The sequence below is a fragment of the Simochromis diagramma genome, unplaced genomic scaffold (genome assembly GCF_900408965.1).
Source record: "Simochromis diagramma unplaced genomic scaffold, fSimDia1.1 OVJJ01000753.1, whole genome shotgun sequence".
Lineage (NCBI taxonomy): Eukaryota > Metazoa > Chordata > Actinopteri > Cichliformes > Cichlidae > Simochromis > Simochromis diagramma.
The window spans coordinates 5,328,947-5,344,234 of record NW_024387523.1 but is presented as its reverse complement, the minus strand read 5'-3'; the positions used below and the strand labels follow the sequence as shown (position 1 = coordinate 5,344,234).

At 39.7% G+C, this 15,288-nt stretch overlaps 2 protein-coding genes across 6 annotated transcripts; one reads left to right on the top strand and one right to left on the bottom strand.

The window, feature by feature from the left end:
* The first annotated feature begins 190 nt into the window (after positions 1-190).
* On the top strand, positions 191-4,827 carry nelfe (negative elongation factor complex member E). The gene is made up of 11 exons (XM_040021528.1): positions 191-323; positions 614-699; positions 913-982; positions 1,295-1,440; positions 1,567-1,641; positions 1,726-1,763; positions 1,855-2,120; positions 3,379-3,523; positions 3,647-3,701; positions 4,293-4,395; positions 4,494-4,827. Exons 2-11 carry the CDS (start codon positions 625-627, stop codon positions 4,571-4,573), a joined length of 1,053 nt encoding a protein of 350 aa, XP_039877462.1. The 5' UTR covers positions 191-323; positions 614-624; the 3' UTR covers positions 4,574-4,827.
* A 328-nt stretch (positions 4,828-5,155) lies between these two features.
* LOC120727275 (zinc finger and BTB domain-containing protein 12-like) lies at positions 5,156-15,273 on the bottom strand. 5 transcript variants are annotated; one of them, XM_040021518.1, is made up of 6 exons: positions 14,708-15,273; positions 12,125-12,170; positions 9,963-10,169; positions 9,686-9,880; positions 8,398-8,604; positions 5,156-6,753 (listed from the first exon to the last, which is right to left on the bottom strand). In XM_040021518.1, exons 1-6 carry the CDS (start codon positions 14,713-14,715, stop codon positions 5,656-5,658), a joined length of 1,761 nt encoding a protein of 586 aa, XP_039877452.1. In that variant the 5' UTR covers positions 14,716-15,273; the 3' UTR covers positions 5,156-5,655. The 5 variants fall into 5 exon arrangements, with proteins under 5 accessions (XP_039877452.1, XP_039877454.1, XP_039877455.1 ...); XM_040021520.1 differs by lacking the exon at positions 12,125-12,170; XM_040021521.1 differs by lacking the exon at positions 12,125-12,170 and having other exon boundaries at positions 9,963-10,187; positions 14,921-15,273.
* Between the last annotated feature and the right edge of the window lie 15 nt (positions 15,274-15,288).

Genomic DNA, 15,288 nt, shown 5'->3' with positions numbered 1-15,288 from the left:
GCCCCCACAGTCGTTAACGAAAGCTAAAAGTTGCCACAAAGTAGTTGCTGCAGTGGCCACGGAAGTTGCCAAAATGAACAAGCGGAAGTGGCTAGCAAAAAACTGCTCGACTAAAACGCAAAGACATAAAATTCTTAAAAAAATATATTACAAAGACTTTTATAAGATAAAATGTTTTATAAGTTAGAAATATCGTTTTCTGTACTTTTTAAAATAATATTATAAACTTTTTTGCAAAAACAAAACAAAACATAAAGAGAACAACGTCACATTTACGCGCCGGCGTTATTCTTCCTATTAGTCATTGCAACTGTTTGAAGCAGGTAAGCGATTAAAACAGATTCAAATAATGGACATTTCTTTATTTTATAGCTCCTGTAGGACTTCACTGGTATCTTGATATCGAGGTAGACTTCGGATTTACACCCTGTCTGGATTGAGTGAACAGTTTTTTTATTTTATCTGAAAGAAGTCGAGTTGTGGTTTCTGGCTAATTAGCTTGTGGCCAGCTGCTGGTGGTAAATCAATAGGGGAATCCGTTATTTTTTGTTTACCTCTCTTAAAATAGTATTTTTTTTTCTTCTTTCATTAAAACATGTTTTCTGCATTTTAGTGATTGCCATCATGGTGGTGTTTCCGAGCTCGCTGACGGAGGAAGAGGAGGCTTTACAAAAGAAATATGCTAAACTCAAGAAAAAGGTATGTAAGGTTTTTGGTCTGTACTAAATTGTGGAACATTCCAAACAGGAAACCATTCCTTTTTCATAATATAAGCTTCCTCTTTGCTACACTATACAGAGATTTAACATTTCATCCCGCTTCCAACATCGAAGACACACGTGAATATGTAAAATAGCTATACTGAAGACTAAAATAAAGCTTTGTATGTACACTTTTTACCTCTCTATTCAGAAAAAGGCACTGGTTGCTTTGAAAAAGCAGAGTTCAACCAACCAGACAAACCAGAGTGGCTTGAAACGGAGTAAGTGCATCCAGCTAACCGCTGGATTTATTTTTTTTTTGACTCAATCACTCTGGTCTTTCTTATAATAAGGCTTTAATAAAAGTAAACATCAACATTATAATCTGAAGCACCAGCAATAACTGGAAAAATCTGACTTGTCATATATGGGACTCATAGGTTTATACTGTAAAATTTAAACATAACACCAGTAGAATATTTGATCTAATCTAAGACATGTATTTTTTTATTATTGTTCATTGGAGTGGCTTGTTTTAAACACAAGTTGTACTGTTATTTACTTTTTTTGTCTGTTTCTTTTCTTTGTCAAAGCACTGTCAGACCAGCCTGTTGTTGACACTGCAACAGCAACAGAACAAGCAAAGATGCTCATCAAATCAGGGGCCATCAGTGCTATTAAATCTGAGAATAAAAACTCTGGATTTAAAAGGTCTCGAATGCTGGAAATTAAACTCAAGGTGGGATGTCAGTAAATACATTGCATGACCTGTAATTCTTATTTCTGGCATTTACGAGCAGTTGTGAAATTATTATTAAACTCTCCTCCTCACATGTGGTGGATTTTTGCTCTTCATGTCTCACAGGACCCCGAAAAAGGCTCAGTTCCTGCTTTCTTACCATTCCAAAGGAGTGTCTCGACAGATGAAGACCAGCCTGAGGTATAATACAGGACATTAAGCATTGCTTTACCACTTTGTTTCTGTTAAATTTAATATTGTCATTTTTTTTTTGGTTTCTTCTAGTCTGGAAAAAGAGCCCACAGGAAGTCTCTGTATGAGAGGTAAATTCCAAATCCATAATGAACAGCATGTTTAATATGCCAAAATTCTGTATCTGTGGGTCTAACCTGGTTTCTTTGTTTTCTGCTGCAGCTTTGTTAGTTCAAGCGACCGATACCGGGATGAGGACGAAGGAGGCAGCATGTCATCCAGCCGGGACATGGAGAGAGACAGAGAGCGCGAGCGGGACCGTGACCGAGATCTGGATAGAGAGCGGGAAAGGGAAAGAGACAGAGAACGGGACAGAGATCGAGACCGAGGCAGGGAAAGAGACAGGGAACGGGACCGGGAACGAGACAGAGACCGAAGCCGAGACAGGGATCGAGACCGGGAAAGAGAGAGAGATGGACCCTTCAGACGTAAGTAACCATTTTCTGTTATGTGAACCTTAGACCTAATGTTTGTCTCTTTGCATTTTTTATTTCCATATCTTCAGAAAAAAAAATCAGATGGGGCGATTGTGGTTCAGGGGGTTGGGAAGCTCATCTTGTAACCGGAAGGTTGCCGGTTTGATCTCCAGCTCTGTCTGTCTTTGTCGTTGTGTTCTTGGGCAAGACACTTCACCTACCGCCCACTGGTGATGGCCAGAGGGGCCGATGGCGCGATATGGCAGCCTCGCTTCTGTCAGTCTGCCCCAGGGCAGCTGTAGCTACAACTGTAGCTCGCCTCCACCAGTGTGTGAATGTGAGGGTGAATGAATAGTGGAATTGTAAAGCGATTTGAGGGTCTCGAAAAGCGCTGTATAAATGCAACCCATTATTATTTAGATGTGGTTGGCCAAGGCTTGCTTATCTTTTGTAATGTACTATGTCAAGAGTTTACAAATTCATCCTTCACCTAGTCTGCTTATTTCTAATCTTATTGATAGGTGTCAAAAGGTCAAAATCAAATTAGGGGTTAAGAAATTTTAAGGCTGATTGCCTTACAGACGAGACACTAACCAGTTCTAACCAAAGATTATGAACATGCTGTCAGAGAAACCTGTTGGAAGATACAAGAAGAGAAAAGATGTGTTAATATAATAGTTAAGGAGAGGGTAGGTGCTCAGTTCATCGTAGGAGGTCCCCAAGTAGCCTTGGGCTTTAAAAACTGAGGGATTGTTCAAAATACCTGATCCAGACCTGAGCACAAACTAATCTAGTCTGCATTTTCTCGAGCAAGTGAAGAGAAGCTAACTGGAGAGTAATATGATCTCTCTCGGATTCCTGTCACTGCTCTTGCTGCAGTGTTTTGGATCATCATTCTTTTCAAAGTGGTTATTTGATGCTCTTAAAGGGGTTTCCACTGTGATATTCTTAAAAGATCCAAAAATAGCCCTGGTTTGTGTACTTCTAGAAAGCTTTGTGGGAACAGCTTTGTTACAAATCCAATTATTGGCAGTTATAAAGTGGAATTAGTTTGTGGAAACGTGTTGACCAAAAAGTACATGTTAATACAATGAAGTCACTTATTCTGTACACAGTGCTGCTTCCATACTTCTCCAGTAATTTTTATCTTATTTTTTTAGTTAATTTTTCTGTAATACTTATGGAAGAATAAAATTGTGAAAAAACAAGCTACATTAAAAAAAACATTGCTGGTTTATGATTTGTCCCTGTCTGCTTTTTTCACTCTCAGGGTCAGACTCGTACCCAGAGCGCAGAGGAGTGCGAAAGGGGAACACCGTTTACGTTTATGGCTCTGGGCTCGGCGAGGACAGCCTGCGCTCGGCTTTCTCTCAACACGGAAACATCATCGATCTCTCGATGGACAACCCACGCAAGTAAGGAGGCTTTAAACAAAACTGTGTGCTCATAAGTGTCATTTCTGCCTGCATTTTCGTGCAGTAATATAAATAGTGTGACGATGATTTATTCAACCTTTTCTGTTTTGTTCTTCTGTCCAGTTGTGCATTTATCACTTTTGAGAAGATGGAGTCTGCAGACCAGGCTGTTGCTGAGGTTTGTGCTATCTTTCTTTCTGCCACCCAGCTGTTATGTCTATTGTGTTTGTTTTTTGTTTTGTTTTTTTCAGGTATTGATTTGGTGAATGTCTAAATTGCAATACAGGCAAAGCTGTACCACAATAAGACTTTACATCTTCTTTGATTGGGTGCATGGTCAGCATGATCCCTCGAGTTGGCATAACGTTATCATACTGTGGCCCAGACAGTGGTTAAAACGATTAAAGAATTTGGAAACTCCTTCAAAGGACAGTTATCTTATTCAGTTGAATACAAGCAGCTCAGGGAGGACAGTATATCTTCCAGCTACCTGGGTGGTCTCAATACTGATTACTGCTTGGCTTCAAAAATGAGCATCTTCAGTCTAAGAAATCATCCAAAAAATCCAATTATTAATTTAAAGGGGGGAAAAAGTAAATATGACTCTTTGGTATGTCCACAAACATGCAGGCGCTTTGCCCTTGTGGCCTTCATCAGAGCACAATAATGACTTAATGATAAAGACTTGCTGTAGTTTTACAGGCGCCTGGTTTATTTCTACACAGCAGACTAACAGGCTGAACTGACTTTGCTGATTTTTGTTTCACAGTTGAATGGAACCACGGTGGGAGACGTTCACATCAAAGTCAGCATTGCCAGGAAGCAGCCGATGCTGGACGCTGCCACTGGCAAATCTGTGTGGGCTTCACTGGGTAAATACAGCACTCGTATTGTGCGTTTAGACACTGATCAAACAGCTTGTGTGTCTGCACAGCGTGGATTAACCGTCACCCCTATCTTTCCTTTACAGCCGTGCAGAACAGCACTAAAGGCTCCTACCGGGACAAAAGGAACCAAGTGGTGTACAGTGAAGATCTTTTCCTGGGATGAAAAGTCCATGTTTTTGTTGCTCTGTTTCTGAGCTGCTAACCTGCTGCATGTGCTTTGTAGAAGACATAAAAGAATATCAGTAGCCTTTTTGATCAGAGCATTGTAGTTACTCTAGGCTGGATGTAATGCTACATATGCAGCTTTGCATGTGAAACTACACATCTGAGCTCAAAAAGTAAAAGAATTGTGTTTGTGAATGTTTTCTTTTGTGTAGGTCACTCATTCATATAAAAAAAAAAACATGTGACTTCTAATTTATATATTAAATGACTCAGTTTTGACTCTAAAAGTACCTTCTAGAAAGAAACATCTTGTCTTCTGAGCTGTGCCCTGCTATCTGTTTTCATGGAAAAAAGTAGACTCATTATCCTCATTGTCAGCTTCATGTTTTTTATTCTTGGACTCTTCTGGAGTAGAATTGTATGAATCTAACCCTTTCTTATCAACCATTCAGCTCATGCTCTACAATAAGCCAGTTTAGCTCCTGTCCTTCAAATTGACTTTCTTCTGATTTGCTACTCCTTGCAAAAAGAAGGTGTTGGTGGGGCTTTAGTGGATTAACAGTAACTCGAAACAGAGAAGTTTCTCTCTAGCTGTTTTATTTACACTCATTCACAGAGTCTTTGACTTGCAGTCAGTCACTGCGCTGACTCCACGTACAACATATTCAAGTTGAAGACTGCAGTTCTGAGTCAAAAACAATGTTAAAACGAACACTTTACACAGTAGGAAAAGCACAAGTGTGAATAATAAAAAATATGGACGGTTAAAATTTCCTCTGCTTTGGCTTCGGGGTCCTGGTATTGTTCATGCAGACTCATTGTCACAAACTAAACAGAGCCATCAGATATTTTTATACCAGTGTTTTACTATAATGTCAAGTAACATTTTTTCTTCCTTTTTACTAAAAAAAAAAAAAAAAAAAAAAGCTATATGTGAAAGGTCTTTTATTTGGCAGCCAGAATGTAAAGGCATTTATTTTTTAGCACACACTTAATTTCCACATTGTGTTGACACTGATCACATGAAGACCAAATGTAACTGCAACAAGCCGTCAAGCCTGAAGTCTGTAACAAGACTTATTACTCAGTAACCAGACATTCTTGCTCCTCCTCTCGTATTCTCCCAGCTGCTCCTCTTGCTCTCTCCCTCTCCTCCTGCTCATGTAGGGAGTTCTGCCCCGTGGTTTTGCCGTGCTGCTCCTTCAGGTGCCGACGTAAGGCAGGCTTGTGGGCAAAGTGGGCGTGGCAGTAAGCGCAGCGATGAGGCCGCTCGCCACTGTGGAGGTTCATGTGGTCTATCAGAGTGGATTTTTGGGTGAACGTCTTGTAGCACAGGGGGCACTGGTGCGTTTTGCCGGCCCCTCTGTGCACGGCCATGTGCCGGGTGAGGTTCGTAGAGTGGTGGAAGTGCTTCCCGCAGCAGGGGCAGGCATAGAGCAGGTGAGTGGAGCGGGAGTGGATTGCGAGGGAATGGGCTGAAGGGAAAGTCATGTTGCAGTGCTCGCAGATTACAGGGCCAGCTACGCTGGAAGTAGACCCCACCACGGCAACCGACTCATCGCTGCCTTCGTTTGTTCCAACAGTCGTCAACCCTGAACTCCCTTCACCAGCACCACAAGCAGACTCTTCCAGGGAGAACTGGTTAAGACTGTTAGCGGGTATTGGTGAAACCTTTTCCCCCTGTGTGCTGCCCATGCTGAAGTCCAACTCTGGGATCTCAACCGTGACAATATTTCTTGATGCCCTCAGTCCTTCTTGGCTGTAGTCCAGGCCAAAGCCACCTCCAGCAGATGTAAGATACCAGAGATCCTGGTGTTGGGTGATGCCTATAGGTCTTTTCTCCTGAGATGACACCCACCTTTTTCTTTTTAAACCCCTCCCCCTTCCCCTTCCTCTGCTATGGCCAATATTAGTCTCAGAGATTCTTCGACTTAGAGCGCGGAGACTTTCTGCTGAAAACTCTCCAGAACTGAGACCTGCTGGATTCAAGTCATACTCGCCACTTTCTCCAATCACAACTTCTTCTGTCTCTGAGAAGTTGGCGCCTTGAGGTACCTCAGAGGGAGCTCCTTTTTCCTCCTCCCTGTCTCTGTCAGTGTGCTCATTTTCAGAAATATACACTCTTAACATATTGTAGTTCTCCTGTCTGGCCTCTTCATCCTCATCTGATGCATGGACCTGTAAGAGAAGTGCAGACTTGGTGAGGTGTCTAAGGCTACAACTAAAGATGCCCGGAAACTACCAGAATATCCATCAAAATACCCATGTGTGCTTCAGACTGCTTACTCCAAACCACTTTTAACACTACTCCCAAAAAGGTGAGATCTGACGACCTGCCCCGTACACTTAATGATGATTTTTTCAGGATTTTTCATTGTTCTTTCAAAAGCGTATTCTTTGCTTGAATAAATTAAATACCACTTTAGAAAAATAGGACACATGAGCAAAGGCTTCGGTAAATTGTGAGGATTTTTTTTTTGTCATTATCCTTAAGGTCTTTTCCAGCTCTAATCATTAGGATGGACACCTCTGCAACCTTCATCTCCTTAATTGGACCACATGGCTCCAAGTAGCTTTAAGGGAAGCTGTTAGGACTGAAGTTCACTGAATGTTTCCAGGCTGCACCGTGAGTGATTAATCAGGGGGGTAACAGTGTAGCAGATACCAGAGGCCAAAACAGCTCCATCTCACAGGCTAACATTCCCCATGGTTGGCTTAAACCTGACCTCTGACCCTAAACCATAAAAGCGACAAACTAAACACTAAACACGTGCAAGAAGAACCTTTTCGTCTCCTTACAGAGCGATACGTCGGGGTGAGTTATGGCAGATTTTGGCAGGACTGTGCAGAACCAACAGGATAAGAAAGTTCAACCAAAGGATCATTTGTACAACTGAAAAATCAGAAACTACAACATGTTCTTTAGGATACAGAAATGACCACAAATATCATTTTTATTCTATTTTGAGTAAAAAAAAAAAAGGACTGCCATCCTATTCCAATCTAATTTCCTATACCCCTCCTCACAGAGACATTTCTTCTGAGACTGCATCCCCTCTGAGGAGACATCTCCCCATGTCTCCACCATAAATCAGTATGCACACCAGAAACAGAGCAAAACTTAACTGAAAAAGAACAGCATTCAAATATATATAGTGTTTGTAACCCAAATTATATTTCAGAAAATGCTACAGTCGGGATAATTGACAGTATGATCTTTAATCTGTTAACCAATGCTAGAATAAGAACTAAATTTTTTGAATTACAAATAAACTACACTTTGTACAAAAATGAACTAAAGTAAAAAATATACAGGAAATGTGTAAACCAGCCCAGAGGCTTTGGTACATGACAGCAACATTCCGAGTGCAAGTCAGCTCTGTCGCCGACAGCATTCACTTAGCCGGCAAGGCGTCTTATTTTGAAAATTGACTGTGTTCTCTATGCAGTTTCTCTGTCTGACTTCCTGTCCACAAAAGGCCCCTATATGACAATTCAAATTCCCTAAAAGAAACACTGAAAGCAATAAAAACTAAACTGAAATGCACAAACCTAACCGGGAAGTGAACTGAAACCAAATTCACCTGAAAAATAAATAAATTAAAAAGAATGAAAAATGTAAAAGTAATGGGCTGCTTATATCCTCTTTACTGAGTAATAATGTTAGAAATTTTGTTATGATCGACTTTAAATTATCCTTAAAATTAATCTTTTTCCTTACTCACAGAAAAGTCAGTTAGTCTAAATTATTTTACCAGATATCATGACAACATCCTATGCACAAGTACAAGTGATCTAAAATGTTATTAGAAAAAGAAATACCTTAATGAAGCCCTCATCCAGTGCAGCACTGTCATCATGCAGCTGACTGCTTCCCTGAGCAGACAATTCGCCGTTGCTCTCCTCCACCGAGCGCACTACGGGGCTGTGGGAGTGCACAGGGGAAGGCTGCCTAGGTGGAGGTGATGCGACTGAATGGACACTGCCACTGACGATCACTGGCCTGGTTTCAGTTTCCTCTGTGGGCGTCTAGAAAAAGGATAAAATTTGGATGTTTTACGCTGATGTCAGCATTGTTAATATGGAAATTTCCTGTAGCATATTTTATATCCTACAGTAGGTTATATATATCCTATAGGACATTTATATTTTTGTGTCATTGTCAAATCAGTTTCTTGATGTAAAATTCACTGTTGCCAACAAGGGCAGCACTAATGGGATCCCCTTAAACGGATTTTTAGTTTTAGTGTCCTTATTTTCCTCTAAGTTAACGATTCTGTCACATGACGTCATGTTTCATACTGACAGACGATGGCGCTAAACGTGTTTTTAAAATTTTAAGCACTTCTTTCTTAAATCCAGCTTCACGGACAGTTTTACATCTATGTTGCATTTTGAGACCAGCGCCTGTAAATTAGCCTTTATATGTGTAACGTTTCACGTCCCCTTTAAGATAAGCAGTGTGTGATCTGGCGAAAATGTATGACATCACTGTGCTGACATAGGGCGTTGTGTTGAAAAAATAAAAAGTGTGTTGTACAGCTCTCTCTGTGCCCTTTCACGTGATATACTACTCAATATAGTTGCTTGGAATTTAACCTTGGGTGCTTACAATGACACTCATGGTTAAATGTTAACCCAATCAAGGTACTCAAAATTGTGGGTAGTATAACGTTTTTACTGATTTTCACATTTGGTGTGACCTTGACCTTGATATTGGTAGGCAGCTACAACAGCTGAACTTGATTTTCACCTAAATTAAACAGCTCGAGCTGTTATTGGTATCTACCATCTCACAAAATTTGAAAATTATATCTTGAAAACTGTGGATGCTAGACTGCCAAAAAACTGAGATAAATAAACTGAACCAAGTACATACAAACAGGATTACAGAAAATCTAGTAAAACTTTATCAAGTTTTGCAAGTTCTGAGAATGTGCACACAGCTTAGGGTGAAAAAGGTGCAAGATTTCTAGTTGAAAAACCTGTAATCAGAAAATAAAAAAATTATAGTTGGACTGCTTTACGTGCTAAATTACTAAATAAATATTAATAATTAAACTCCAGGTAAGAAAGCAGGAAGAAATGTAATTAATGTCTACTGACTGACCTTAGATTGACTGGGGTTCTTCAGCTGCACATATTTCTCCAGAGCTCCTCTGCAGCGCTCTACGATGTGCTCCATCTGAAGGTAGCTGGCAGCCGTCAGGTAGTTTACGATCTCCTCTGGGTTGAACTGCAGGATTCCAGTGTAGCAAGACTGAAGCAGATCACACACCACTGTGGAGCTGTACAGCATCGACACCTGGAGAAAAATCATGAACACAGAACAGCTTCATTTAATCTGAATAGGAGCCATAATCTCACATGTGCTGATGGGGGCCTACCTGAAGCCTGGACGATGGGTTGAGGAGGAATTGATCTCTCAGAAAGGGTGAGCAGGCAGCCAGCACCACCTTATGTCCCCTGAACGTCTGGTTGTTACTGGCCACGATGGTGATGTCGCAGAAATGCTGGCGGGATCTCAGTGAATTCATGTGCTTCAGGGTCATGTTCCCATGTCCCGGGAGCCGGAAAAACACCAACTCCATCTTCTGAGGAGAAACAAGAATCTGTAGGTGATTTCACTTCGTTAAATACGTACAGGTGAGCCTTTCATAAAAGATTAACAACACAAATCAGTTATTAGACTCACACAGTGTAATGTGATGAGGGTTTAAGAAAGGATATCATATCACAGGTTTGTATTCTGTTTATACTCAAGTGTCCACACTACAAGGTCAATGCTGGGAGCAAAGATTTGGAAACCGAAATCCCAGCAGAGGATTGGAAATCAGCTTGTGCTGGGATGGATGGATGGATGAATAGATAGACCAAGACAAGACCAAGACAAGAGGGTAGGGCTGTTCGATATAACGATATATATCGGATGACGATATAAAAACGTCTATCGTTTCATTTTACGCTATCGTTTGTTTTGTGCTGTCGCAAAATGAACTGTTTACGGCAATATTTTTTCATCGTTTCGATGGTCACTGTAGTGGCTATATTAATTTCCTAAAGTTCTCTCTTTCTCTTATATTTAATATAACCACACTACGGACGGACAAGTGCCTGTTTTTATGCGTTGTCGTTAGCAACAACGACGGTAAAACCATCACGTGTCCGCTTGTTTATTTTCTACATAAACCTTTCACAATAAAGCTCAAGATCCTGTTGAGACTTTTCAAAATAAACTGAATCACGTGAAAGAGTATGCAGAGTATTTACCGATGAGAAGTAAAAAAAGAGCCGTCAGGTGCTAAAAAATAAACCTTAGACTCAAACGTTAGAACAGGCTTTTCCCTGCAGCACGCCGTGTAATAAATACTCACAAAGAAAACGGCGGCCGTTACAACCTATGTCTAAAAATGTGTAGTTTAATGCATTGGTAAAACACTCGACTCTAGATACATGACGCCCAGCTGGAAACACTTCAGCTACCCGAGATTCACAGAATTTACAGAAAATGTTACATTTTTGTGATTTATATCGTTATCGGACGATAGATGTTTTATATCGGGATATGAGATTTTGGTCATATCGCACAGCCCTAACAATATGTATGAGTCTCAACAAACTCAAGAAAACTTCAGATCCATGAGAAACAACCCAAAGAGTACAAAGAGCTACTGAGATCTACTCAACACCTGAGGTGTGATCAAAATGTCCAGAAACCTGCCAGTAATAACCCTAAACCTGGCTGATCTGCCCTTCGGGGTTATCATCTTCTGCACCTCTGATCTGGCCTCAGCCCAGCTGCTTTTTATGATAACTTCCTGACAGACACATTGCCCGCTCTTTCAACCTAACTGGATAACCCTAACTAGATATCGTTCAATACTTTTAAGTAATCAGGTAAAGTCTATGATTTTTTAAAATGTGCCTGTTCCCAGAAACTTTTCTCTGAATTCAAAGACACACTCATTAAAGACGCTCTTTTATATTGCTGGCTTTATTATTGGATAGCTGAAATGTGGTCCAATTATAGGAGTATTTTATGTATTATTTTTTTTCTAAATAAAATATAGACTGGCTTTTTCTGTAAATATTTTGTTTATAGAGGACTGACAGTGACAAAAAGCACCTCCTTCAGCTGCACATTTCATAAAAATCACACACACCTTCTGGTCTCAAAGTGTGTAACAAATGTGGAATGTGTTACAGATAATGAGATCAAACAAGGACAATGCAATACTGCCTATTGCCTAATAAAGGAAGCTTCCTAAAAAGAACAAAGCGCTGCAGAACAGGAATCAGCTGATGGTTTGTTTGAATAACAAATCTTTAAAGGGGAAATGAAACGAAGAGATCAAAGTAATGACTGTTAATCATCTGCTCAACTGACACTAGGATTAATTACTAATCTGTTATCAAAATAATCAGTTTCATTGATTGTTTTTTGCCTAACAAAAGGCCAAACATTCTCCAATACTGACCAGCCAGTATTTTTTCTATACATCTTAGGGTTTCAGATATTTAAGGTGGAAAAAAAAGTTCTGATACTTACTGGCCCATATTCTTTCTTTTGTTGGGTAACTGTTTCATGTTTAGATCTGTGATTATTGGTGTGAGAGAAAGAAATTAAAATGCCACATGACCATTAAAACCATTAATTTGGCAAATAATTGTCTGATTAATACCTTCTTATCTTCACAAAATCTAACTAATGTGAGTAAACTCCTTTTCTGTAAGACTGAGCTAACAGTCTTGAGTCTCCCCTGATTTCTTTATATTTTACTAGGAAAATGGGAAATGGGTGCAGCGATTTATTAAAATGTATGCAAACTTCCATGGAAAAGCAATAAGGGAAAAACAGAGCTTGTACATTCTAACAAGCTTTAAAGTCAACATTTGGTAAGATCAGGCTGAACTCTCTTAAGCAGGTTTTCTTGTAATTTATTTAAGTAGTCTTCAGGAATACTTCATGCTTACTAATGGCTCTTTGACAGCCACTTTTCCACTGATATAATTTCTGAACAGTAGATGAATCAACTGGGGGGGGGCAAATGCATCTCTCGGGTCCTCTGTCAGGTCTTTGTCGGACTTTCAGATACTGTCCAACAGCTGTAGATCGTTTTTTTTTCTTCTTTGGACCTCTGTGTCTAGCTTAATCAATTTTTAAGGACACACTGCACACCAAGCCAAGCTATGCCAAGTCTTCAGCTAGTAACTTGTTAGGAATCACCTAGTTCATGCAAAAATACAATTTCATATCTCTGAAAGTGTTATTTTTGGTACTTTTCATAGATTCAGCTAAAAAGAAACAGGAATAAATTATGTGTTAAAGCAACAGGCACCGGTAACAAACTGCCTCAAGATGAAATTTTAAATTGGTTCTTTGTTAAGTTGTCTGTTATGTGTAGAGACAACAATGGTTCATCCCTTAAGTTAGGAGCCTTTTTTAAATGCTCGAATGAGTCATAGGTCAGTCTTGAGTGGCTTAACAAACACCCGCAAAAAAGTTTGTCGGCAGACAGAGAGTAGCAGATAACAACAGACTCAATAAACTGAAGCCAGTAATGTTGTGGGTGTAGTCTCTGACAGAGGTTTCAGAAAGGAGGATACTGTCCCAGTTATGGTCAGTATTGGCCAATCCTTCACACCCTCTCCATCTTGTGCTGGACAGCCACAGCTGCTTTTTCACTCCACCATGATGGACCTCATAACCATTCCTACCAAGAGCCAACAAATATCACTTCTTTATCACACCTCACCTATTTTCACTTGTAATACCTTGTCTATACAGTAGGGGTGGGGGAAGAAATCGATACTGTGTAGTATCGTGATATTTTGTTTGCTAATAATGTATCGATACAGGGACAGCAGAAATCGATATTTTGTTACAAAAAAAGTTTTTGTGGACTGGAACATGCTCTGACTTCAGAGCATGTTGATCAGCTCCTTTTTCTGAGCAATGATCCTGACATTCCTTCACTGTCCAAATGTGTTTAACTTTTTTTATGGCAGCAATAAACATGACAGTTTACTTATTTTAATTTAAGACAAGTTTTATTTTAATTAAGTTTAAAACTTTTTTATTTAATGTAAAATTATATTTTGTTTTAATTTACTTTCAAATTCTTCAGTTGCTGAAGGGGCTGCATAGTTTTCATATTGCATAGTTCAGAATGGCTATAATTGTACCAGATGGTTGCATTCAGTTAAGTTGGACTAGACTGTAATACAAACCGTTCAGTTTGTCAACAATAAAACTGACTGAAATGAGAGACTGAGTGTGAGACTTTGATATTAGATAAAATAAATATTGATAACGTTTACCTTTATGTACAGAATCTGAATATCGCAAAATATTTTAAAAAATTGCAATAATATCGTATCGTGAGTTAAATATTGTGATAATATCGCATCGTGGGATGTATGGTGATTCCCACCTCTACTATACAGTACATAATGGGGATACAAAAAACTATTTAAATGTAATATTGCACTTTGGGTACCTTTTTTAATATACAGTTTACATTTTCTATGTTTCATGTTCATATTTTAAGTTAGCGATTCAGATTCTTCAGAAAATTTAGTCTGTCTCTCAAAATGTTCAGATACAAGGAATGGACTGAAAGTGAGTGAAAAAACAGAAGACAACATCCAAAGAAATATTTTAAAGAGCATTTCAGAAAGCCTGGAGTACTATTGCTCAAGATCACTTTAATATAAATGACAAGAAAGCTTGGCTCCTATAAAGAAATAACGGGTGGCTCAAGACTTTTGCATAGTACTGTCTCTCAAGATAATGACGACAAAATAAAGGATGAAAACTGGTCAATTAGCACAATAAATATGTAGATTAAACATGCTTCTAGTGGCCAACAAAAAATAAGATCCATGGTAGGCGCAAATCAAACTGACAAAGACAATTTAAAAAATCAGTGTTTGTAAATAGTGGTATAACACCAACTAAGGTTAAGAGGACCTATGGGACGAAATTATATAATGCTAGCTCACTTTAGTGACATGTTATATTAATGTAATCCACTAACTGATGTGATATAAACAGACTAATTATATCCACGCTGAAAAGTTAGACTGGCTAACATTTGAACTTGAAAAGCGGATATTAAAAAAAGCTTACCGTTTCATGTGTTTCAACAGTAGTGGAGCCTATAATAAACTAGTAAAGGTGATTATAAGCTGGCTATAACACACGTTTTTGTCCTCTTTTCATTCCAGTCCAGCTAGCTAACGTTAGCCACTCACTAACAGCTCGCTTTTCGTGTCGTCTCTCCAGTGGCAGCCAAACAAACAAAACCCCCTCAGTTATTGTCAAACTTTGTCGCCTGCTCACCTTCGCCTCTCCTCTCCTCGAATGCCTTGCGGGCTCTCCAGAAAGCAAATCGGAGTTTCTTTAAATGAAGCGACTGTTAAATGAGGAGATGCTAGCCGAACGGGAGCGCTGTCTGTTCATTCCTCCAGACGACACCAGCCTCTGCCTCGGTTTCTGTTTACTTTTCGGCCCCTTTATTTTTTTCGGAGGGGGGTGTAGAAAGCATACCTCGTGACAACAAACACAAACCGCCCCGTATTTCGCCGCTAAGCTGACTTTGAGTCTGTTTTCGCAAGCGACTTCGCCTCGCGGTCAGCCGTAAAACCAGAGCACGTAGGCTGATTTCTGATCAGCGAGTTTTAAAAAAATTAATGGGCACCACCCCCCTC

Bases quoted from the DNA above. Each gene is read 5' to 3' on its own strand.
- nelfe (XM_040021528.1), top strand. From the start codon at position 625: ATGGTGGTGTTTCCGAGCTCGCTGACGGAGGAAGAGGAGGCTTTACAA. The intron at 983-1,294 runs GTAAGTGCATCC...TCTTTGTCAAAG, and splicing joins CCAGAGTGGCTTGAAACGGA to CACTGTCAGACCAGCCTGTT. The intron at 2,121-3,378 runs GTAAGTAACCAT...TTTCACTCTCAG, and splicing joins GAGAGATGGACCCTTCAGAC to GGTCAGACTCGTACCCAGAG.
- LOC120727275 (XM_040021518.1), bottom strand. The intron at 9,881-9,962 runs GTAGGCCCCCAT...ATTTTTCTCCAG, and splicing joins ACCCATCGTCCAGGCTTCAG to GTGTCGATGCTGTACAGCTC. The intron at 8,605-9,685 runs GTCAGTCAGTAG...TCCTTTTTCTAG, and splicing joins AGAACCCCAGTCAATCTAAG to ACGCCCACAGAGGAAACTGA.